At 39.9% G+C, this 25,546-nt stretch overlaps 1 protein-coding gene and 1 long non-coding RNA gene across 3 annotated transcripts in view; one reads left to right on the top strand and one right to left on the bottom strand.

The window, feature by feature from the left end:
* The window catches only part of arfgef1 (ADP-ribosylation factor guanine nucleotide-exchange factor 1 (brefeldin A-inhibited)), a 197,198-nt gene that overhangs the window by 60,425 nt on the left and 111,227 nt on the right, over nucleotides 1–25,546 (bottom strand). For both annotated transcript variants that reach the window (XM_034169775.1, XM_034169783.1), the window contains 8 exons: nucleotides 24,136–24,493; nucleotides 20,802–20,927; nucleotides 19,540–19,787; nucleotides 18,821–18,954; nucleotides 10,134–10,368; nucleotides 6,941–7,040; nucleotides 5,816–5,955; nucleotides 5,541–5,649 (listed from right to left, as the gene is read on the bottom strand). In XM_034169775.1, the coding sequence (XP_034025666.1) occupies nucleotides 5,541–5,649; nucleotides 5,816–5,955; nucleotides 6,941–7,040; nucleotides 10,134–10,368; nucleotides 18,821–18,954; nucleotides 19,540–19,787; nucleotides 20,802–20,927; nucleotides 24,136–24,493 (1,450 nt within the window). The remainder of the gene's footprint in view (nucleotides 1–5,540; nucleotides 5,650–5,815; nucleotides 5,956–6,940; nucleotides 7,041–10,133; nucleotides 10,369–18,820; nucleotides 18,955–19,539; nucleotides 19,788–20,801; nucleotides 20,928–24,135; nucleotides 24,494–25,546) is intronic.
* On the top strand, nucleotides 11,222–25,329 carry LOC117510170. Its single transcript, XR_004560640.1, has 3 exons — nucleotides 11,222–11,331; nucleotides 24,584–24,585; nucleotides 25,317–25,329. It is a non-coding gene; the product is annotated as an uncharacterized LOC117510170 (long non-coding RNA).

The following is a 25,546-nucleotide window of genomic DNA, read 5'->3' on the forward strand; positions in this document are numbered from 1 at the left end:
ACAAAGTGAGTTATCTAAAAAGCTCCAGGCAGTAAAGACAAAAGGTAACTAGAACTTGGTGAGGTGGTTTCTTAAGCCTGCCAAAATCAGCTCAGGAATCTGCTACTGGAACAGGTCCACCTGTAACCCTGTCCTATGGGCAGATATCCAATTACTGAACGGAAACTCTTTAAAACATTTAGGACACCGTAATGTGAGAGATGACCACGTGCTTCCATTATCAGAAGGTGAAAAAAAAAAGTGTGGAGCACTGAGAGGAGGACAGCAGCCACATTAAAATGATCCTAAATGTCAACCTGAGGAGTGTAGACATTTCCTGAAGATGAAGAAGCGCTTTTCTTTCTGGACCATTTAGACCTTCTGCCGAACTGTGGCCTTTGATAACAACCTAAACCATCTAAATTTCTAAATGACAAAGATGAAAGCATATAAGTGACTTAAACCATCTATAACAACATGAGCACAAAATCATCATCATCAGCTACCGAAACCCAGGAGGGAGCAGGAATAATGATTCTAATTATAGCAGCATGATCTAAAACCATACCTGTTCTTACTATGATGTCATCCATGAAACAGAGAACGCACAAGATGGGACCGTTGAAAGACTGGAAGTAATATACTATGATGTCAATGTGACAAATTAACAAGACATGTTGTCATTGCAAATTAGAGGTGAAAAAATGGATTGGTGTGAAATCATTAGAGGAGAGCATGGCTAATTCAAAAATGATAAATCCTGACAAAAAAAACCCTGGTATATTCCTTATGAGCTGTCATATGGTTTGGCAAGGTAACAACATCCCTGTGAGTTAGCACAGCTGCTTCAGCTGGTTATATCTGACAGCTTAGCTGGAAGCAAGCCTGTGGATAGTTACAGGGGTTTGTGGGATATCTTCCCACTATTTACTGAAAAAGCCGCCCCCAGCCAAATAACAGAACTCCTCCCATGGGTAGAAACTTTGATGCCAATTTCACACACTGGACTGTGTATGTGATAGGCATTTTATCGCGACAAGCTGAAGGTAATACTCTGTTTTAGACAATATCTCCTAGATTAGCCTGTCTGCACTGGCGTCTGGGTATTTCCTCACAGCCTTTTCTGGCTGCAGCCCTGCTCAGAGAGACTTATGGTCCATCTCAGTGTGTTACCTCCCTGATGAATGCCAGCTGTCAATCCTACAATTGAATTTAGCCACGCTGATGGCTGTGAGCCTTACTGATAACCCCAGTTAGCCTCAGTGAGAAAATTCTGGTAGACATGAGGCAGATCACGTGGAAGAATTGTTCTAGCATCAGCAATGTTCACAGACTACAAAGTAGCAAAGCAGAATGTTCCAGCATGTACCATCTGGAATTAGCTGTAACCATAAATTTCCAAGACATGTTCCTTTGGATGGCTAGTTTTCAACAGTGAGTCACTTTAAAGCCAAACAAGCTGTTCCTTAATTGAATGCATTTCCACAGTAACGTCACAGAAACGACAGCTGTGTAACCTCTACTAAGGGTCGGACCAATCCGATGTCATCTCCAAACTAGCTGCCTCACGATCATGTGATGGGTTCATAAATCTATAGCTATACAAGCAGTTACTAATCTGCTGATTTTGTATTTCTGACAAGATTTTCTGTCAGAAAAAAAGCATAAGTGTAAAAACCAAACATATCCACGCTGATCACTACACATACATGAGTTGTATTAAAGGGGTCATATTGTTCAAATAATTTTATCTGTCTTTTACAGTTAAATATGGTTGGAATTTCATATTCAGTTTCCTCATGAACCCACAATTTTTACAACATATGCACGAAGGAAATACCCCATAATACTGAGACACGCCCAATGAGCCAGCCTACATGCAAAACACCCACATATCGGGGAGAGATGATATGGTGGTGGAGGTGTGGTGAGTTGTAGCTTCTTTCAGTTTTAATTCAAAGGCACAGTAACAGGTAATTTTTTAGACACATAAAAATAGTTTTTGAAGGCTGTAACATCTCAGTTTTTAATGGAGTATTAGCTTACTGAAAGGTGACTTCCTTTAAAGAAAGGATGTCCTAAATAATAATATAACTGAAGTGACCCACAACTGACTTGTACAGTGAACAAAATTATAAATGCAAGACTTTAAATTTTTAAATATTTTAAAGCTACAGGGTCACCCAAATTTCACTAAACTGACGAAATTTAGTTTCTGATTAAATCCAAGAAACATCTTTAGAAACATCTTTTAAAATTACAGGGGGGAATTCCATAACCAATATTTTCTTTTCTTTTTAATGGCATCTGCATGAGGGCTTGCGTGTGTGCATACATGAGCTTTTGAAAAAACACAGACGTTACCTTTGACTGCGAGTGATGCTTGCACATGTAGCATGCACGTCGACATCTGTGAGATGTCTTGTAAAACACTTCAGAGGTGTTATCTGGTTACAAGAATAGTTGTTTTAGTTTATTTCTCGGTGGCTTTTACATAACATATGAGAAACATGTTCGATTTACACAGAAAGGTTGCAGTTTTGGAGCGTTTTCCACTATGGTGGATTCGCAGCCAGAGAGAGACTAGCCAGTGATGTCATTGTGCCTCTCTACTCTGATTGGCTGTCACCATATCCTTCCCAGAATACTTTGTGCTGGAAGTGGTTCAAGGCCGTCTGTTCTTTTGAAAATGTATAAACTTATTTTTTCTAGACACCATGAATTTTGATTGTATTGGTAATGCCATATTATGAATAGCCTATTTAAAGGCTAATAAATAAAATTATAGTGGTGCCAAAGAAAATTCTTTTCATGCCTGAAATTATAAAAACCTTAGTGGCCCTACACTTTTAAGAATGGTGTGGTAAAAGGTTCCCAATTTTTTCTGCGAGTACAATAGACTAATTCCTATTGTTTTTAATGCACAAATGTGTTTAGACACGTGTGACAGTTTGCCACTTCATTTTTGAGACACTGTTCCCTCCAGATAGGTGTAGTATGTTGTAACACTTTTGAAAGAACATGAGCAATACAAGACAATCCTCATCCCGGGGATGATAAAAAGGCCGTCCTGAAATGTCAGACATTACAATGGCACAGATGAGTCAAGTCCTGAGGGAGGGCACCATTTCCATCCTCACTGCTGGGATGTCAACTAGAGGTGTTGCTGCACAGTGTAATGTCCACTTCTCTACCATCAGCCGCTTGAGACGTCAGTTTTGACAGTTTGGGACAACAATCAATCAACCACCTTTCCGCAGACCACAGGCGACCACCCCAGCTGAGGACAGGTTTATCAGGCTCCTCCAGAAGAGTGGGACAATATTCCACAGGTCACAATTGACAACCTCTTGTAATGAATCTTGGTGAGACCCAAATGGACATTTGAAATTGGAAACCTGCCTGTGTGAAATTTAACAATAAATCTATGTTGACAGACCTGATTTCTTTAACCCTAAGTATACAAAATATTTAAAAAATACCTGATGTTGCATAATTTTGTTCAGTATAGATGTTCAAACTGTTCTAGTTGTTCAGTGTTTCTTTTGCTATTTCATATATAGTCATACTTCATCTGAAAGTGTCTTTAGCAGGTCTCCCATTGCTTAAAAAAAAAAAAAAGGCAAGTGGGGCTGAAAAATCAGCAATGGGAGACCCCGCTTATTGCCAATTTATAGTGATTTTTCTTTCCTAAACAACTACACTCAACAAAAATATAAACGCAACACTTTTGGTTTTGCTCCCATTTTGTATGAGATGAACTCAAAGATCTAAAACTTTTTCCACATACACAATATCACCATTTCCCTCAAATATTGTTCACAAACCAGTCTAAATCTGTGATAGTGAGCACTTCTCCTTTGCTGAGATAATCCATCCCACCTCACAGGTGTGCCATACCAAGATGCTGATTAGACACCATGATTAGTGCACAGGTGTGCCTTAGACTGCCCACAATAAAAGGCCACTCTGAAAGGTGCAGTTTTATCACACAGCACAATGCCACAGATGTCGCAAGATTTGAGGGAGCGTGCAATTGGCATGCTGACAACAGGAATGTCAACCAGAGCTGCTGCTCGTGTATTGAATGTTCATTTCTCTACCATAAGCCGTCTCCAAAGGCGTTTCAGAGAATTTGGCAGTACATCCAACCAGCCTCACAACCGCAGACCACGTGTAACCACACCAGCCCAGGACCTCCACATCCAGCATGTTCACGTCCCAGATCGTCTGAGACCAGCCACTCGGACAGCTGCTGAAACAATCGGTTTGCATAACCAAAGAATTTCTGCACAAACTGTCAGAAACCGTCTCAGGGAAGCTCATCTGCATGCTCATCATCCTCATCGGGGTCTCGACCTGACTCCAGTTCGTCGTCGTAACAGACTTGAGTGGGCAAATGCTCACATTCGCTGGCGTTTGGCACGTTGGAGAGGTGTTCCCTTCACGGATGAATCCCGGTTCACACTGTCCAGGGCAGATGGCAGACAGCGTGTGTGGTGTCGTGTGCACACCTGTGAGGTGGGATGGATTATCTCAGCAAAGGAGAAGTGCTCTCTATCACAGATTTAGACTGTTTTGTGAACAATATTTGAGGGAAATGGTGATATTGTGTATGTGGAAAAAGTTTTAGATCTTTGATTTCATCTCATACAAAATGGGAGTAAAACCAAAAGTGTTGCATTTATATTTTTGTTGAGTGTAACAACTAAAATGACTGTTTAGTCAAACTGCTGCTGTGCTATGCTAATAAATTATTAGTATACTATTATTGTATCACTGACAGTGTTGCCACAGTTACTTTGAAAAAGTAATCCAATTACTGATTCCTGATTATTCCTTGAAAAAGTAACTTAGTTACTTTACTGATTACTCAATTTTAAAAGTAACTAAGTTAGATTACGAGTGACTTTGTTACTTTCAGCAGCTGCTGACAACAACCCCCTGCCACCTCAACATGAAAATGATAACTCATTTTGCCAGTACTCACTTTATAGTCACACTTTCTTGACTTCAGTGAACATAAAAACTTGTTTTATAAAAAATAAAACAGACATCTTTCTTGACCTCATATTTAACTGCTGACAGCACTGTAACAGAAAACTTACAATTTATAATCTACATTGTTTATAAATGAATCTACTAAATTCTTTCTCAACATTTTAATTGCTAAAAATATTATTATTATAATTATTATATTATGGCATTAGTAGTATGAAAAATTGTCTTCAAAAGTGGACCTTTAATCGAGGGGTGTGGTGGGTGGGAGGGCGTTAGATTACTCGTTAATGAAAAAAGTGGTCACATTAGAGTAACGCGCTAACGGCATCACTGATCACGTTTAGTGCCACTGGTTTTAAAAGACAACACATGATTAGGATGAGCTTAAGTATTGACTTTAGCTGTGACCATTCAGGTTGTAAGGAAAGCATTCGAGCTATGCACTGATCAAAGGTGTTTACATTACATCCCAGGAAGCTCAGTCAAATAGAAAACAATGCAGAATTTTTAGCATTGTATCAATTAATTTCCTTGTTGTATTTATCACATCACTGTCTTACCAAGGCTGGTCTGGGAGTTGGGGTTGACATACTGGTCTTTACTCCATTCAACCATACATTTCAAGATGGATACGAGACATTCAAGACCTTTCTTTCTCAGGGTTAGCTCCTGGAGTGGAGACAAGAAATCTACAAGATTACCACCTCAGATATTGTTAAAATAGTAACTGTAATGACAATAATAAGTTGAGTCAAATAAAAATTCAGTCAAAAGTTCAGACACACTTTCCCCATTCATTTGACTGGAAGTGTAAATAAATAAATCAATAAATCACCTGCTGGGGTGTTGTGCCGAGCTCATGGCCTCCACGACCCTGTGCAATTTTTGAGAGGTCATTAACCAACCTCTCAAATATGTTAGCAGCATTCAAGTCACAATCATAGTTGACGTAGATATCCACCACACTCTGGGCATCTGAGAGAAGGAAACGAGACGTGAAGACCTTACATGAGAATGCAGGAAACAATTAGACAGCGTATGCAGACTATGGAACACTTAAAACAAGGACGTAAAACTACGTCTGTGCATTTCCGTTTCAACAGACCATTTCAGCAGATTATTTCGCTGCTAAACATGGCTTTAAGAAAAAAGTGAAGACAAGCAAAATCACCTACTGGTGCAGTTAGAATGTAGTTGTCTTACCTGGACCACCCCCCCCCAAAAAAAAAAAGAATCCATCAGCTGTGCTTCCTGTATACTTTGTATTTTTAATATGACATAATTAATCAAATTAAGTCAACTGCAGAGGAAATGTTGGTTCTATACGACAAACCTAAATTAAGGTAAGTGGCTACCTGCATAATTGGTGGTCGTAAAAAAAGTTTATTTACATTCACTGAGGTAATCATGTGCATGTTTACCTCCACATGGAAACAATCCATGCAACTGGAGGCTTCCAATGAGTTTTTTTTTTTTTTTGCCTGTTTAGTCATATTAAGAAGCAGACTATTCAGAGTTCTTGTTGCTCCATCCAGCAGCATTAGGCTGTTAACTTCAGCTTGCTTGAGGTGGTGTTTGTGCTCAAAATTAATAATGTGCAGATTAAATTAGTGTTGAGAGTGAAAAGAGGACCCTCAAAAATAAAAATAATCTAAAAACAGTGTGTGTATATAAATGTATATACACTGTTAAAATTTCAGTGTAAATGAAGAAAATAATGCATTTGCAAAATGATTAGATAAAACTTTTAAGTAAATATCAATTTTTGCATTACTGATATGTTTCTTATATTCTACCCTTCTAATTTATTCATACACCCTCCCACAAATACACAATGAAGGACACAGCAGCACCAGACGTTTGTCTTCTACGCTTCCATTACTAAGTTCCACTGTACAACCACTTATAATTAGACAAATTAACTCTATGCAAAACAAGCCAGTGTAGATGTGATACAGACCTGCACATATTCTAGTAAGAGTTTGTATGACCATCCACTTGTGATGGTAGGAACTTGTGGACGTCTCAAGAATATACAGGAAAATCTCCTTGAAGAAGACCTGTAGAAAGTGTGTTTGTGACAGTGTGAACGTCAGCATCCTTACACTGTATGCATCACAGTAACAGTTGTGAATTAGATATTGTTGTAAGACTTCATTCTTACATGCAAAGGCAACATTACCTACTGTCAAGACATGAACCAGATTTTTTTTAACCATACCAGAGGACCCCCCCCCACCAGACAGTTTTCATTATTGTTCTCACAGAAGTCAGATTGGTAGAGCTCAGAGGGGCTAATTAAGTACAATAAAAATCATTTTAAAAAAGCTGACGTGGCAATCCCTCAGTGGTGAGAAAGATAGTCTTTTGAGTGATTTCCAGACAGGATGGTGGATGCTGAACAGGCTGTACACATGGCTGAATAAGCCCAATCTTGGCACAAGAGGTACTGCTTGGCACACGCTGTTTCTTACAGGTGCTGCACGTCACTGCTGCATGAAGCTTCTGCTAGTCAGGATCTTCCTCTTTCTCTTTTTCAAACCTGTGTTTGTTCATTCATATTTTGTCGGTCCCTCCTTGTTCTTCCCAGGTCTTCCAATTGATAGAGCACTTCTTGAGGTTGTGCTTCAGGAGGTCCTTGTATCGTTTCTCTTGCCCTTCTCTGGACCACTGTCGTTCACTCAGCTGGGGGTAGAAAATCTGTTTGGGAAATCTGCAGTCATCCATCCTAACAATGTGACCCACCCACTGAAACTGATTTTTGATGATGGCACACTCGATGCTCTGGAGCTTGGCTTCAGCCAGGATGCTGATGTTGGTATGTTAGTCTTCCCACCTGATGTGGAGGATACTTCTCAGGCAATGTTGGTGAAACTCCTGGAACATTTCAGGTGGCTACGGTAGATGGCCAGGTCTCAGATCCATAGAGCAGGGTTAGCATGATGATGACATTGTTGTAGAGGATTTCCATCTTGTGTTGAAGGTCTATGTTGTTGAAAACATGGATGCGTAGCTGTGCAAAGGCAGTTTCTGCACACCTGAGTCAGTGGTGGCCACATGTACATGACCATAATAATCAGATAATTATTAGTAATCTTTTAACTGTAATAAACTAATCTCTCACGTTTAGATGCACTTCAGTAACCTGATAACTGGAAAAACCATGTTAAAATGATTTCAATTCATTAGCTGGATTTCTTTGGAAGTGGAGAAAGAAAAAAGGACAGCTCCTAAACAAACACCATAGACTGAAAACAAGAGTGCTCTCTCTGTCTTTCTCGCTCAGCACGGAGGTTTGCGGAGTGAATGTCCTTGCAGCCTAAATATGACGCCATGGTTTTAGGAAACTCTACTCAACTTTAATATATTTGTCAAAAAGTCGCATAGATCGCCAAAAAATTTGCTCTTTAGAACAATGACACAACACACAGGGATGTTCAAGGATACTTGGCTGTCCAGTCAATTTTTTATTTTTTATTTTTTTTGTACACACAATGAACTCTGAACTTTGTAATCTGATGAAGGATGTTATGAGATGCAACAATTTCCAGTTGAACCTCTGGAAATGTGAGTGACAACTGCTTTTACAAATGCACAGATGTGAAACAACGAAATAAATCTGATAATCTCATTAATGGTTTACATGTACTGAAGAAATCAGAGTATTGGGGAGAAATCCAGGTGTGTTAATCCGATTTCTCATAATCAGACAACAGTCGTTATCGAATAAAGCATATCAAATTTTGCTGTTTACATGACCACTTAATAGTCAGATAACAGCCAATTATCAGATAGTAACCGGATTTGTATGTGGATGTAAACGGAGGCACTGTTGGACCTAGTCATTGATGTCAGCATATGATGACACATGGCTGCCCAGTGCCCACATATGGGAAATGGGTCATATTCTCCAGTTCCTGTCTGCAGTTTCACAGCAGGAAGCTTTCGATTGGCCATGTTGGATGAAGGCTGGAGTGTCTTCTTCAGGTTGATGTGAAGACCAAGGTTGGTGTAGGCTTCATGGATGGTTTCAAGGATTTTCTGAAGACTTTCTTCTGTAAAGAATGACATGCTGCAGTAGTCGGCATACGTGAAGTCCAGGAGCAAAGTGGCTTCTTCTTTGCTTTGTCGGCTCAGGTTGAAGAGGTTTCCAGCCATTTTGTACACAATGTCAATTAATGGTGCCAACTTGTCCTTCATTAGGTGGAGGATTGTTACCATGAAGATGATGAAGAGCGTAGGGGCAATAACGCACCCCTGCTTTACTCCTGATTGAATACTGAAGGCTTCAGATTTTGTACCATTTATCAGAACTGTGGCAGACATGTCACTGTAGAGAAACCTCAGGATCTTGATGAATTTCTCTGGACAGCCCAATTTGCTCAGACTCTTCCACAGAAATGGACGTGAAGACAAGGTGCAATGGTTTGTGGTGTTCTCTATACTTTTATTGAAATTGGGAGACAGTGACGATCATGTCTGTTGTTCCTCTTGATGGCCAGAAGCCACTTCGGGTTTCAGGAAGAATGCATTCTACTAGTGGTCTCAGACATGCATTGGCAACTCACGCAAGAACCTTTCCTGCAGTAGATAGCAAGGAGATTCCACAATGGTTTCCACAGTCAGGCTTGTCTCCTTTCTGCTTTTAGATGGTATGGTCATTGAGTCTTTCAGGTCTGCACGTATTTCTTCTTGAGTCCAGATTTTGACAATGAATTTGTGCAGTTGCCACTGGAGAAAGGGACCTCCTGCACAGTAACTATATTTGATCTGCGTTGCATGCAGTCCAAAAACAAAAGATAAATAAATAAAACTTCAAACAAATGGTTAATGCCTTTTCCGTTACGTAGCCATAGCCAAAAGGCTGAATGCATATGGCTTGGATGATCTTCAATTTTTCCAACACACACTCACTGATGACTTTTTCTAACAATTTGAAGATGTGTCATCACGAATGGCTGACAAAGTTAAAGGTGTTGTGGTTACAGTGCATGATGGTTGAATGCACTACCATCCATTCATATGCAAGAAATATTTTATCCTGTGACTGCAGAGCATGTGACTGTTGAGACCACAAAAAAGACCCTCACTTTTTAGTCAGAAGGGTGAGACACATATCAAATTGTTTTGTTTTAAATTGATTTATACATTACCTCAATTTGCATTTTAAGGTGTGTCTTGAAGTGGGATAGCAGGGTGAGAAAAATGGAAAGTGAGAGCTCGAAGACCTCAGGCACAGAGGAAACGCCATTCTTGGACAAGGCTACACAGAGGTACTGCTTGATAGCATTGATGAACATCTCATTGGTTTTAAAGATGGGCCCTGCGTTCTGCAGGATGGACAGCAGCAGCTGGAGAGACAGGACCTTAGAGCGCAGTTCATGGGACCTGATGCAGATGGAGAGATGAGAACATTGCTATTAAAATTAATGAAATTAAATTCAGCGCTCAAAACTACACTCGACATGATCGCTCCGCTTATATTAAAACCGTGATCCCCCCAAAACACAGTCGCCTTGGTTCAATGATTACTTGCGTGACCTCAAGCATAAGGCTGGAGGTCTAAAATGAAAACGGCGTAGTTCAAAACTAGCAGTATTCCACCTTGCGTGGCGTGATGCTATTTTAGATGATAAGCATGCACTACTGGCTAAGCGGACCTATTACTCTGATTTGATCAACAAAACCAAGCATAATTCAGAGTTCTTGTTCACCACGGTGGCAACACTTATTCATGGACAAACACCTGTAAGTCGCTCTCCCTTTACAGCCCAAGATTTTTTAGATTACTTCGAAAAGAAAATAGATGACATTGGGCTGAATATACCCCAGCCTGCTTTAATCCAGCCACTACACCCTGTTATAGAGGTGGGTGCCATCACTGAGGTATTACACAGATTTACAGAATTTTACAGTATCTCACTTGGCCTGCTGATGAAACTTGTAATGTCTGCTAAAAGCACAACCTGCTTATTTGACCCTATAGCAACAAAACTGTTTAAGGACCTGTGACCTACTGTTGGGCCGACTGTGCTGGAAATTATCAATATGTCATTAACTTTGGGATCTGTTCTTAAATGTTTCAAATCTGCAGTGATTAAACCATTACTTAAGAAATCTAATCTTGACTCTAGTATATTGAAAAACTATAGGCGGATATCAAATCTATCATTTTGTTCTAAAATTCTGGAAAAGGAGGTTTCACAGCAGCTCGTAGACCACCTTACTGAGAATAATCTTTATGAGCCACTGCAGTCTGCATTTAGAGTGTATCATTTCACAGAGACAGCTGTCACTAAAGTGGTAAATGATCTTCTCCTTGCAATGGATTCTGACACCACTAAGGTTCTGGTGCTGTCAGATCACAGGGCTTCGTTTGATAAGGTGGATCTCCGTACTGTACTCTATAGGCTGGATAGTCAGTTTGGGATTACTGGGAATGCCCTTGCATGATTAATAGCATTTTTAAAAGGAATAGATTGCACCATCTGCCATGCTTAGTTATCATGTTACAGGGTCACATATGTCATACATCATAGAATCCAATGGACGTCAACCTTGTTTGACCTTTACTTTGGAGACCAAGCATTCAACACAGTCAAAACTATTCCATTTATTAATCCTTTTATTTCAACCAATAATTTGCATCACTTTTTACCAAAATTGGAGCAACTTTAACTTTTGACCCCTGTACGATCTGAAAGTGACCTTTGTCACCCCCATCACCCCCCCCCCCCCCCTTTGTTAAGGGGAGGTGATGGTCTAGTGGTTAAGGTGTTGGGCTTGAGTCCAGAAGATCATGGGTTCAAATCCCTGCCTGACTGGAAAATCACTAAGGGCCCTTGGGCAAGGCCTTTAATCCCCTATTGCTCCCGGTGTGTAGAGAGCGCCTTGTATGGCAGCACCCTGACATCCGGGTGAATGTGAGGCATAATTGTAAAGCATTTTGAGCGTCTGATGCAGATGGAAAAGCGCTATATAAATGCAGTCCATTTGTTACCATTTTTGCTGTTTTTACCCCCATAACCTCAGAACACTCAGTCATAGATACTCCAAAATATACCTTTTTTGAAATCATCATGATCAGACAAATCATGTGGTTTTCAACATGATTAGATCATTTTTAAATTTTGACCCCCGTGTAATTCTTTATTGACCCCTGTAGCTCATTAGAGGTCAGCTCCAGGATGTCTCCATATCTGAAAATAAACAGTTAATTTAGAATGTGTGTGCCAAATGTCATGCTTTTATCACAGAATGCACAATTGATTTGCTATGCCGCCCCACTATTACTTGTGTGAAGTGCCTTGAGGCAGTTTTGTTGTGATTTAGCGCTATGTAGACTAAATAAATTGAAAAAAAAAAAATTGAATTATATAACCATTCTATCAACTACATGCTAACTGAGCATTAGGGTGAAATACAGTAGTTTGAAATGGCCCATTTGAATATCTTTAAAAAATTGGGAAAGAATTATTGGTGGAAATTCAGCAAAAGAAGACTATGTATGAGCGTACTTCATGAAGTGCACGTTTTCAGTCCTGGGAATCGTCCTGCATCACTCTTTGTCAGAGTTAAAATTTTAACAGCCATCAAAGAACTGAATCAAAGCTCCTTTGCATGAGAAACCAACGCTTGTCTGAAATGTTTTTCTGCAGCAAAACAGGGAAAAACTCAAAAATACCCTCAGCTCATTTATATGCAGAGATTTCTCCTCTGAAACAGCTTTGGTTTCTGGCAAGCAGACAAAGCACGATTTATGTGGCCAGAAAAAAAGTGCCCCAAATTTGCCATCATATTATGTTCAAATCATTTAGAAAATCTGACATTACAAAAATCTGCAGGAAGATGTTTTATTGAGATGCCACTTCTGTCAAAACTGGCATGCTTTCTCATGGAAAATTGTGCATACTGCTAACAGAACAAGCCAATCAGATGTCTCCATTCTGGCAAAGTACACTATGATCATAACTGATACAGGATAGTCACAAAATGAAATTTGCCATTTCCCCTTAATGGTGGTTAGGAAAAAGAAGGAAGCTAAATAAGGACTCTGTGCTTCAAGGAAACAGGAAGTGAACAAACATCAACAATCTGAGAGAAGCTGCAGTGTCTCCATTATTTATAAAAACATGACACATCCAGTAGGAGACACCTTTAAATTTAAACCATTTCTTACAGATGAAATGCAGTAATATTTTTCCACAATGGAGCCACTTAAAATACATACAAAAAACAGAAACAAAACATCAAAATTCACCAGCCAAGAAAGAAGTGCAAAAAGTGGACATCAACCTAAGTCTTTCTGCTGCATTCACACAAAGTCCAGAACGTACATTTACACACACCTGGGTGATTGTACGCTGCATTTCCATGTAAAAGTATTTAAAAATAAGAGTTGTTTACAGTTTTATTCACTGTATTTTATTTCTCAGTAGGTCAAAGGTTTAAATATACCAAGATGACGAACTCATTAAACAGCACAGAAGAATCCAGAAAATTAATTAATTTTAAAAGCTTCTGAAAGACTAATTGGCTTAATTAGGCTTTACGTCAGGCACTCGTAGCTGTATTTAAGGGGAACTCGATAGATCCAGTGCTGCCTGGAGTTCAAGAACAGGAAACAAGAATTTTTAATTAAATAAATAAAAATCTAAAGAATTTAGCCAATGAACCAGGAGCAAAATTTGGGATTTCCACAAATCAGGTTATTCCTTAGGGACTATCTCGAAAAAGTTTAAAGAATAATATGCAATTGTACAATCTCTAACTCACACACACACCTTTGTTTGACTACTCCAGTTTGCATGGGTCTTGAGCACAGAGGCACATTTAGATGTGACAAGTTTTACACCGGAGACCGTTCTTGACATAATTCCAGATCTATAAGGACAATGCGCATAGACTGGCTTGAAATCAGAACGTTCTTGCTGTGAGGCAAGAGTGCTTACCACTGCTTCATTGCACTGCCTAAACTATCAAACAAAACACAAGACAGATTCACAACTAAGGAACTGATGATTGAGTTGGTGGCATCACACAGACATGTGACAACATCCATCTTTAACAAAACACTCCATCAATGTAACACAGAAGTTATTCTAACTCAGTTTCACAAATGTGCATCCCAGAAGCTGACAGTTTGAAACCTTGTCCTTAACTTGGAAAACCTCAGAGGGTGTAGATAAGATAAGATAAGATAAATGTTATTGATCTCACAGAGGAGAAATTCACGTTACGTCAGCTCTTAAGAAAACACACAGGGTGGGTGCAAGTAGAGGAAAATATTCATCAAACAGCGTGTGCAAGATAAGCAATAATAATAATACTTGTAAAGGTACAAGACATAAGAAATGAGGTAGGAGGGTGTTCATCATTGTCCAACTTGTCTTGTTTAAACTGTGGCCATAACATGTTTGAAACTGTCTTTTTAGTTGCAAAATTTGACAAACTTTGGTAATCATTTGTATTTCAATGGAGCCTGTAATGTTGTTCTAAATGCCATGACTGGAAGCATCAAGGCTGTGCTAAAGTTATACTACAGTTATGCTATATTTAGGTTATGGTTGTTTTTGCCACATGATACATACCCAGGGTGTTACAGCATCAAACCGCGCTCAAGGCAGTTTTCGTGGTCAACCATGATTTTCAATTCAATTCAATCAGCTTATAAAGTGCCAAATCACAATAAAAGCCATCTCAAGGCGCTTCATACAGAACAGTTCAACATAAAAAATTAAATAAATAAAATTTAAAAATTCAAATACATAATTAAAAACATAAGTAAAAAATAAAACAAATACACAAAATAAAAAGTAGTCATAAGAAAGAGAATAAAAACAGGTTTTAAGTCTTGACTTAAAAATGTCCATGGACTCCGACTGCCTCATGGTCGCAGGAAGACCGTTCCACGGAGCGGGTGCACGATAAGAAAAGGCTCTTTGACCTCATGATCTTCATAAATTATTTGGTCACCATTATAACAGTGACCTTCAGGGATATGTATCAGTGAATGTGAGAAAGTGGCTTTAACACAAGGTGTATGCAAACATATGGCCTCATATGTCAGACACACAACTCTGCAACACATAACTAATATACACCACAATATGGAGTCTCTATTGTGTCAAAACCTTCTGCTTTGCCAGCCATGACTGCCTTGACTGCTGCTTGTTTATCAATGGGCTGGCCCAAATGCATGCAAGAATTCACCTAGAGTAGCTAACAAGGGCGCAATTTAGAACTAGAAATTGGGGGGGGGACAAAGTGCGAGGCCCGCAGGACTGAAGCCCACAGGCCGGGGGTCTGGGGGCCACTTTAGGCCCCCAGAAGCCAACGGTTTCTAGATAAGCTCAGATGCATTCTGAGCATCCAGAACAGTACTTTTAATGTTTTGAGAAGACCATAAAGTGGACACCATTTATGCAATCTGAAACTGTGGATATAAGTACTTTATTCTGAGAATAGCCAGCATTGATTTTATTAGTGTAGAACTCAAAAAGAATGATAGGTTGTGTCAGGAAAGATGACTTTAAGCTTGCTTTCAGCTTGTTTTCATCTTGGAATATAATACGTGCCATGGAATTAATATACATGCTGTTGGATTAAACTGCACAGTGTTTGATACCTTCCAGGAGTAAGTGAGGTCATACCGGACTTTTCCATTGCAAATGGGGAGGCCCACGGAATGAACTCGGTGGTGAAGACGATGGAATATGTCTAAGAATGATTCTAACATGACAAGTATGATCAAATGAAGTATTAATGTATTAAAATTAAGAGTTGATTAGAAAAAGTATTAGAAAAAGTATGTTACAAATAAGTGAAATGAATGATTATATGAGTTGTTTTTCATAAAGAGTGCAGAGTCAGAGAAAAAGAGGAAGTGAAGAAGATGTTGCAAACAGGGCAAGAAAAACTGATGTTAAACAACTGATCAAATGATTAAGATGTTGGTAAAAATTAAATGAATAATAAGGAATGAAAATGTTTGTATATGATCATATGAATTGTTTTTATGTGAAAGAGAGTTGTAATGAAATGACTGAATATGATTGATGTGATTCTAAAGAAATGATTTAAAAGAATAAATTCTCAGAAAGCTAAAGTGTTAACAGAAAAGAGGAACTTGAGAAATAAGTTACTGGTAGGGGCTGCGGGGATTTCCAGTAAAGTAGAAGGAGAAGGGAGGAGGTTTTGAGTCAACAGCGTCCCCATAGTAACCAAGATCATCTGAGGACAACAAGAATCAAGCACATATATAACCTGTGAAACACCAGAAAACGGGGTTATTCTTCCAGGGAGAGCTGCTGTTGCCACTACTCCCCTGCTACGAGGAGATCACAAGACTTGACCATCTTGTGAGCAGCAATTGGAATTGTGGAGTGAGAGGATTGGAGCCATAAAGATCATTTGAGAGAGTTTTCAACTCCCGCTCAGGCCGTCCAGTCACGGAGTAGCAGAACAACGGAGAGTAACCACTGGCCTTAAGTCTGAGTGGGGAATGGTCAACGATTTCTCTCTCAAGGAACATGACCGCATACCAGAATGGATTAGATCAACTTTTGGTTGATTGCAGACGGAATAAGTTCTTATGTGGATTAACTTCCTGAAGGATTACAACATCACACAAGGATCGTGGTCAGCTAACGATTAACAGCTGATGAAGAGGAAATCAAGTTCATCGAGCTGGGGACTCTAACCTCAAAAACCTCCTTCCCTCACTCCTAGAAAAAATTGTTAAGAAGTCAATCCAGTCCCAGTCAAAGTAAGATCAGTCAGAATTATTGAATTAAAAACAAAAATCTCTGCCAATCATTATTCTAATTATACTTGAATTACTGTTGTGAAATTATCACCATATAATCTATGTTGATTATGTTATTGGCACTTGCAAAACCTGCAATAAATTTCCAAGTATGCAGTTAAAGTGTTAAGGCTCGGACATTGGATTATTGATGCTTCTTAAGGTGTAAAAAGTTAAAGTTTATTGGGTGTACAACATCAAAAAGGCTCTAAAAGGTTAGTCTGGTTTTTTTTAATGAAAATAACACATCCTGGGGACTCGCTGTACGAGTCACTAAATTCAAAATCTAGCAACATTCCAAGAGCCCTGATCCATAAGAGGAGAGTTGCCGTTAACGGGCGTGGCCGGTTCGTATCCTGGTTCCAGAGAAGGCTATTCAACCGGGGTGCGAGATCAGCTTCAGCGGGGTGGACGTCCGGATGGAGGCAGTGAGCAGCTAGACGAATCTCCTCGCCACCAGCTTGAACAGCCTTTGTGCAGCCCTGCCGGGTAATACCCGTGGAGACACGAAGGTCGGACCCCAGAGACGGAGAGCTGGTTTTGTACACAAACACACTTATGGGAGGGTGAGCGTGTGCCGTGTATCTAAAAAAGCGGGATCTGACAGTTGAGTTTTCATTAAAAAAACAACTGCAATGTGGTAAAATGTATTCATAAATATGAAAGAACAGGCTATTAATAATTATTAACTATCGCATACTGTATTTTTTTTCCTCAAGATTTGTTTTTGCATAAGTTTGAAAAAACAACAGATCATAAGTTTAGGATAAATTACTTATCATGAATTTAATTTTCGAAGTGGCACTAATGACAACACTCATACCTAACATAATTTAATTTTGCTTGCATAGACTGATTTTGGAGATCAAGCAATAATTGCAGATGGGTTTTCTGAGGTCCCAGATAGCTTTTCTGATTTTGTTTTCTAACTTTCATAATTTAGTCAATTAGAATATGGGCCATTGATACTTATGTGTAGACACTAGTCCCTAGAGGCAACTATTTTTGGTTTCAAATCTGGGCAAATGCAGTCCCACAAAATTCCAAATGTGACAAACAAGAAACAGGTGTTGTAAACAAGTCAATGCTACTAAAAATGCAAACTTGCAGAAACAAAGATACTATTCTGACATGGTTTGCACATAAGACTGACATAGCATGTTTCAAGTACACACATATATGTCAGAAGGTGGGGGGGGGGCATACCATATTCTGTCCCCCTGGTTGAAAAGGTGGGGGGGAATGTCACCCCATCCCCCACCAAATTGCACCCATGGTAGCTAACAAAGGTTTAATGCAACTTCCAATGCAGGCCAGCTAATGTCTGGAAGCATGGACTGGTGCCCCAATCCACCACAGCACTGAACCACCCTGGATCAAACGCAACCATCTACCTGCAGAAGCCATGTGAGTCATGGCCATCTCCTAGGCCATCTCCAGCCAATGGGATCATCAACACTGAGGCACCTCCATGCTGGATCATGCCTACAGACATGTGCCACATGGCGAAAATATCATAGCTGACATTCCCTCACAATCCAATTCCCTGTGCTGACTAAAGTATATGCTCCAGAAAGTAACAACTTCTAAGCCTTTAAAAAGAAAGAATTGTACTTATATTGTATTTATTTGAATATTCATATGCAAAAAAGTTAAATAATTACAAAAGTTGGCTGCCTGAAACAATGACATAATTAGTAACAAAAGCAGGAAACTATCCAAAGTAAGCCTAAAGCAACTAGAAATAAACAGGATTAATATTTGTTAGCAAACACAACAGAAGGCTGCATTTAACTCTGTAGATTTCTTAATTATGTAGAACCAAGGCTACTCACCACTTTCATAAAACACATTAATTCCTGCAGTTCTGTTTCAAACATTTCCAAACCTCCCTCCTTGTCATAATCCTCATTTTGTCTCAGACAAATATTTCCAACATTTTAAGAAATCAATGAAGCTGAAATCCAATCCAATCCAATACACCCCCGCGCCCAAACACACACAAATACTATTTACGCTCTCCTTGTTTCTTACTTTGGATCAGGTGGTCCATCTGACAACGGCTTCATTGACAGCTTGCAGAGTGAGCGAAAGACGAGGAAGGCATCTTTCTGGAGAATGTGGGAGAATTTAGCACCTGGCGGTTGGCCTGGTGCTGCTCCCGATTCCTACAGAAAAACACAACAAAGCAACAATAAAATCAACACCACTCACATATTGTAGCTGACTTGACAAAAAAAGGTTTGTGAGCAAAAAGCCTGCAGATCCCTTAGACTTACTGAACTTTGATCACTTAAGTGTGCAAACAAAATAACCAATGAACAAATATGTAGATAGAAAGAAGGGCCGTTACATATTTATTAAACGGTAAATAGACTGCATTTATATAGCGCTTTTCCATCTGCATCAGAAGCTCAAAGTGCTTTACAATAATGCCTTACATTCAACCCAATGTCAGGCACAACTTATACAAATTAATTAGCAATTGCTAACAGTTTTGAGTGTTTATTTTAATTAAAAAAAAACAACATCAGCAGAACTTACTACTCACTACTACTTCTTAAGTAGGTGAATTCCAGTTAATAATAATAATATACAAATATAAAACACAAAAAATAAAAGTATAAGTTCCAAAACAAAATTATGTGTTATGTAATTTCAGCCATCTTACTTTAACCATCAATTCTACTTTAACTTTGAAGTATTATATACTCTTTTCAGAGTGGGCGCCGTTTCCTCAGTCCTTGCTTCACCTGAGTGTCAGTAGATGAGACAGAGAGTCTGTCATCAGGCAGGGAAGGGGTAAAGCTGGCAGAAATGGGTGTGCCCGGGATGCCATTAGCATGGACATGTTCACTGTCACTGCCCAGTGTGCCCTCATCTTCCAGGGAGCTCTGGGTGCCCTCCGTTACTGCTTCAGTCGTAGCCGACTCCACAGGCTCGCCCTCACCAATGGACTCCTTGGTGTCAGAACACAGGTTTGTGGGGTCCAGACAGTGCCCTGTGCACACAACGGCATGGGGGCGAGTTGGACAGTCAGGGCCGTCTCACTTATTTCAAGCCTCAACATGCTGATTACTAAACACATTAAAACACACAGTCTAAGGATGACCTGGTGGCCCAAACAAGCACTGGGGTTTGGCATGATTCTTTGGCAAAGTACAAAGCAAACATATGACATCTTTTAGGAGAGATTTTAATTAGGGTGGAAAAATAAGGGGAAAAAAAAAACAAACAAAAAAACAGATCACATTTCTGCTCCAGATCTTTCAAGACCATTAAAGCCTGTTTGTCGAACTGCAGCTCAAGGCTAAGTGCATGTGGAGGACAAAATAAAACAAGAAAGCACTCTTTTTCTATTATACACACTAATAAGGGTTTTTGTAGGAACTGGATTATAAAAGATTTTTTTCATAAACAAAGAAGAACCTCTTTCTTTTTGTCAGGAATAAAGAAAAATTCAGGGAGTTTGACCTGAACAAAATGACACTGCATCTTCCCAGCAAGTTAATTGTTTTTTTATTTACCAAGGGTCAAAAGTGCTGAGCTGCTTGAGGTTCCTTCCTGATTCATGATTATTTCTGTGCTGAAAGATGTGCTGTTACAAATAAGGTCACTATACTGGAAGCACAATTTACCTGATATCTAAGGGACAATTTGCATAAATTTAGTGTTATATCCTTATTAAATACAAAAATGATACAAAGATGCACTCTGCAAGTTCACAAAATTTATGAGTCACTTCTGTGTAACAAAATCTCCAACTCTACTTATAAGGAACACTTTGATATAAAACTCTTTTCAAAGTCATTCCACTGACTGCGTTCCTTCAAAAAGTCTCCTACAGCATTATGATTACCAGCCTTCTACCAATAAGGCTTGTGCTGATTTCAACAATGTTACAGACAAATAATATTCTCAAAGCACAGCTTCTGCCTTCAACAAATAAATAAATACATTAAACACACACACAAACACACACACTTATTGAATGAAGACACAAAGGGTGGCTCACCTCCTGCGACAGTATTGACCACATCCTGCAGAATACTCTGGACGATTTCCTGAGCTTTTTCCTCATAGTTTGGAGTCTCTACATATGACTCCTCACCTTCCTCCGGATGCTGCTGGGCTGCTGCATCTGAACATTCACACAAACACACAACCATCACCATGTTCTTACATCAGTGTCCGGTTCTCTCACCAGGTCACACATTGCTGTACTGAATCGGTTTGGCAACATCATAGCATGTCAGGTCAGTGTTTCACCTTCTTCTGGAATGAAAATATCAAAAGATACCAGCTCAGCAATGTACATGAAACTTAGCAGCAGGGCTGAAACGATTCGTTGCATAACTTGAATAATTCGATTACAAAAAATGTTTGATGTAAATTCTGTGCCTTGACGCTCCATTTAATGTTGTAGCACATATACCAGGCCTGTATGTGGTGCTGTAACATTCCCAGAAAAAAAAAAAAAACTGCAGAAGACTAGAGCATACGCATAAGCCATGTAAGAGCTAATCAAAGTAGCACCAAAAGCTACAGCCATTTAAGAGAAAGAGGGTCCACGCTAGTAAGTCCCTTCGGCTGCTCCCTTGTTTGCACTCGGGGTCGCCACAGCAAATCCAAGGTGGATCTGCATGTTGAATTGGCACAGGTTTTACGCCGGATGCCCTTCCTGACGCAACTCCACATTACATGGAGAGATGCGGCAAGGGTGGGATTTGAACCCGGAACCTTCTGAACTGAAACCAAGCGCATTAACCACTTGGCCACGCTGATCATCTGAAATAGACTGACTGCACATTTAAAGCCAAGCAGTGTGTTTGTGTATTTAAAAAAAAAAAAAACAACAACAAAAAAAAAAACTGTTTGGTCCGCTGGCTGCGCTCCGCACTAAATGCACTTTAAGTCAATCAAGTTTATTCAAAAACCACCTTTATTAGGATTTGATTGAGTTTTTATCGACAGGGTGCAGAGCAGATTTATCAATGTGGCTCTTGTGGAAAAGCTGCACTCCAGAACTCAGTAATTCCACAGGCTGTGCTCACGTTCACGTGCAGCCTGACTAACTGAGGATTACACCGACCGCCTGCGCTTAAGGTCCGGTGTCAGGGGAGTGCTGAGATCCTGACACCAGTAAAGATACAAAACTTGTAAAGATGTGAAAAAAATAAATAATTACCCAGGAAAACAGAAAGGGATACACTAAATTTGACAATCTGCGTGATGGCGCAGCGACATTGTGGCATTGCTTAAGAAGAGTCCTGGACTATTGATGTGGTTTAAAAACGCAAAAGTACTTGTTATCTGATTACTCAATTAATCAATTAAAAAATTGCTAGAATACTCTATTTCAAAAATATTTTATAGCTGCAGCCCTGCTTAACAGATCTGTATATTAGCGTATAAAACAAGCTATTTATCATATATTTGTTAATCTAATTACTTTATTTTCTGACGTATAAGTCGCACCTGTCAAAAAACATCTCTTGAAGAAAAAAAAAAAAAATCATATATATGTCGCACGTTTATTCTGTAGTATCAACTCTTTAATTTGGGATTTTTGTGCACTGTTGTACTATACTTTTTATTACTGGCATGTATTCTTTTATTAATAAAGTTTATTTTGTTTAGTGTTTTGACTCATGGGAAACCCTACATAAATAGTTGGTATAATAATAATAATAATAATTATAATTATAATAATAATAAGAATTATTATTATTATCATCATCATCATCATTATGAACAATCGCATGATTTTCTTCAGTATATGAGGTCTATTAGAAAAGTATCCGACCTTATTATTTTTTTCAAAAACCATATGGATTTGAATCACGTGTGATTACATCAGACATGCTTGAATCCTCGTGGGCATGCGAGAGGTTTTTCACGTCTGTCGGTTACGTCATTCGCCTGTGGGCAGTCTTTCAGTGAGGAGTCGCTCACCCTCTCGTCGATTTTTTCATTGTTTAGGAATGGCTCAGAGACTGCTGCTTTGTTTGATCAAAATTTTTTCAAAACTGTAAGGCACAACTGAGTGGACACCATTCGATAAATTCAGCTGGTTTTCGGTAAAAATTTTAACGGCTGATGAGAGATTTTGGTCTGGTAGTGTCGCCGTAAGGACGGCCCACGGCGCCTGACGGCGATCTGCGCTTCGAGGCGGCAGCGTCTCGCCGTTTCAAGTTGAAAACTTCCACATTTCAGACTCTATGGACCCAGTAAGTCGTCAGAGAACAGAGAACTTTCAGAAGAAGTCGGCATGAGGAGTTTATTCGGACATTCCATTGTTAACGGACATTTTGTAATGAAAGAATGTGCGGGCAGAGTCGCATTTCGGGCCGGACCCGACCGCGGGGGGTCGCGACAGGAAAAACACCTCCGTTGGAAACCTTAACGGGCAAGTTGGAACATGCCCAAGCTGTTAAACAATTTCTCAGTTACTCACTTGGTGAAAGCCATCAAAAGCCACCTGAATTTTACAAATGGTTTTCAACACGGAGGTGTTTTTCCTGTCGCGGTGCACACAGATTTGCCGAGTCATCACGGAAACGACTCGGCGAATTTGCGCGCATGTCTTTCATTAAAAAATGTCCTTAAACAGCGGAATGTCCACATAAAGTCCTCATGCCGGCCTCTTCTGAATCTTCTCTGTTCTCTCACGACGTCCTGGGTGAATTAAGCCTTAAATTAGGATGTTTTCAGGTCAAAAAAGGCCGATGACGGCGCCTGGAAGCGCTGCACGACGTCCCGCTCCGTGGGAAGTCCTTACACCGACAGAAACACCCCATAATCTCTCATCAGCCGTTAAACTTTTCACCGAAAACCAGCTTAATTTCTCGAATAGTGTCCACTCGGATATTCCTCACAGGTCCAGAAAAAATGTTGATAAAGCAACGCGCGCCATCTCGAGCAGCGTGTGAAACAAAGGAATTCAGCCAAGAGGGCGGGACCACATCTCACTCAAGGCCTGCCCACAAGGAAATGACGTCACCGACACGCGTGAAAAAACTCACGCATGCGCACGAGGGTTCAAGCATGACTGGTGTAATTGCATGTCATTCAAATCCATATAGTTAAAAAAAAATAATAAAAGGGTCGGTTTATTATCTAATAGACCTCGTATAAGACACAGGATCTTACAAACTAGCAAAAATAAATAAACAGATATATATGGCCACTTTAACACTTGGGACAAAACAGTACAAGTGAATATTTATTTATCTATTTTAATTATTCTATGGTAGAATTTTATCTAGAAGTGCTGAAAGAAAGCATTATACTGACTGAGTGTATAAGACTAAAAAGGAGAATGAAATAAATCTTTGCAGCAGTCTTACTCTGTGCTGCTGCAGTGGCCTGATCTGCTTCAGTCTGTTCGTTCTCAACCTCACAGAAATTGGAACCATTTTCTGGATCTGGGCTCTCGTAGACAGACCGCTGCACTACCTGGTCCTCCTGTTCCTCGGGCAAACACCTATTGCTGGCCTCTGTGGCTGATGTAGAGGGTGTGGATGGAGTAGATGGGATGGTGACACTGGGAGTTGGAGGGCTGACAGGACCGTTGGCCTCTGGGGTCGCACCCTTGGCTAGCGGGTGGATGGGAGTCTGCAGTTGGGGGGAGTTGGGCTCAGTGCGCTGGATGACCGGAGAGTGCTGCCGGTGTCGTTCTCTCTCCAGCTGCTTTGCTTCCTGCAGCTGTAGGAGTACAACCATATATCAGCAAAAGCACGTGACACAAATGCACAATGAGAAAGGTACGTATACACACAAAATAAAAATTAGGAGACGTACGGCATCCACTGGTGCCATGAGTTTGTGTTTCTGCCACACAAAGGAACCAACTTGGCAACTGGACAGCAACCACCCAGGCAGACAACTGGCCCATCCCCAACTCTCCAAAGTAATCTCCTGCAGTCAGGAGAAGCATGAACGTCCCCCTAGCCTTCTACAGCTTCAGGGATCCTCAACACTGAGGCACTTGCATGCCTTCAGTAAAACTACCACAGTGTCGGCCCTTCATGGCACACAGTTTCCCACCTCTCGTCTTGGCCTTACTCACCCAATAAGTCAACACACTCGTGACACATTTTCATTTCAAGTGACACTTCTACTTGTTCAAGTAAACACTGTCCCCAAATTACATTTTCAGCTCCATGGGACCATTTTCATTTTCAAACAGCTACAGTTTCAAAACAAAAACAATGCCAAGGAACAGAAAAGTGGAATTTTGGGGGAAAAATGCCCTTTAAGGAGCTCTTTTTTTTTTCTTTGCAAAATCTGTTTTTAATCTGTACTTTATATTCGAATGTTGAACATCCTCTGTGTCTCATATCGAGTCATGCATGAAGTGGTCCATATCACAGAAGTCCATATGCTTTCTGAGACACACCCACAGAGCCACTCCACTCTCTAAGCGCCATGCCTACACAATCTACGGGAGGAAGGCAGAGAGACAGTCAGGCTTCACAGATGACATGGGGTACGAGCATCAACTTTTCTTTTAAAGCACGAGGCACAGCTAACCAGTGGTTTATGTGTGTGTGTTTTTTAAAGGATGTACTGTCTTTGTGCTTATCGGATATTTTTTGTTACTAATTTAACTTCCAGTTTTTAAAGATGCTTGGTGACCTTTATCGGATTGCTGAAAAGGTGTACGTACATTATGAGCTGCTATTTGTCACATTTAAATTAACACAACAAAATACCTACTGAATTAAACTCAGTAGTGAATTTGAGCAAAAGCAACAA

This window comes from Thalassophryne amazonica, chromosome 1 (assembly GCF_902500255.1).
Source record: "Thalassophryne amazonica chromosome 1, fThaAma1.1, whole genome shotgun sequence".
Classification (NCBI taxonomy): Eukaryota; Metazoa; Chordata; class Actinopteri; order Batrachoidiformes; family Batrachoididae; genus Thalassophryne; species Thalassophryne amazonica.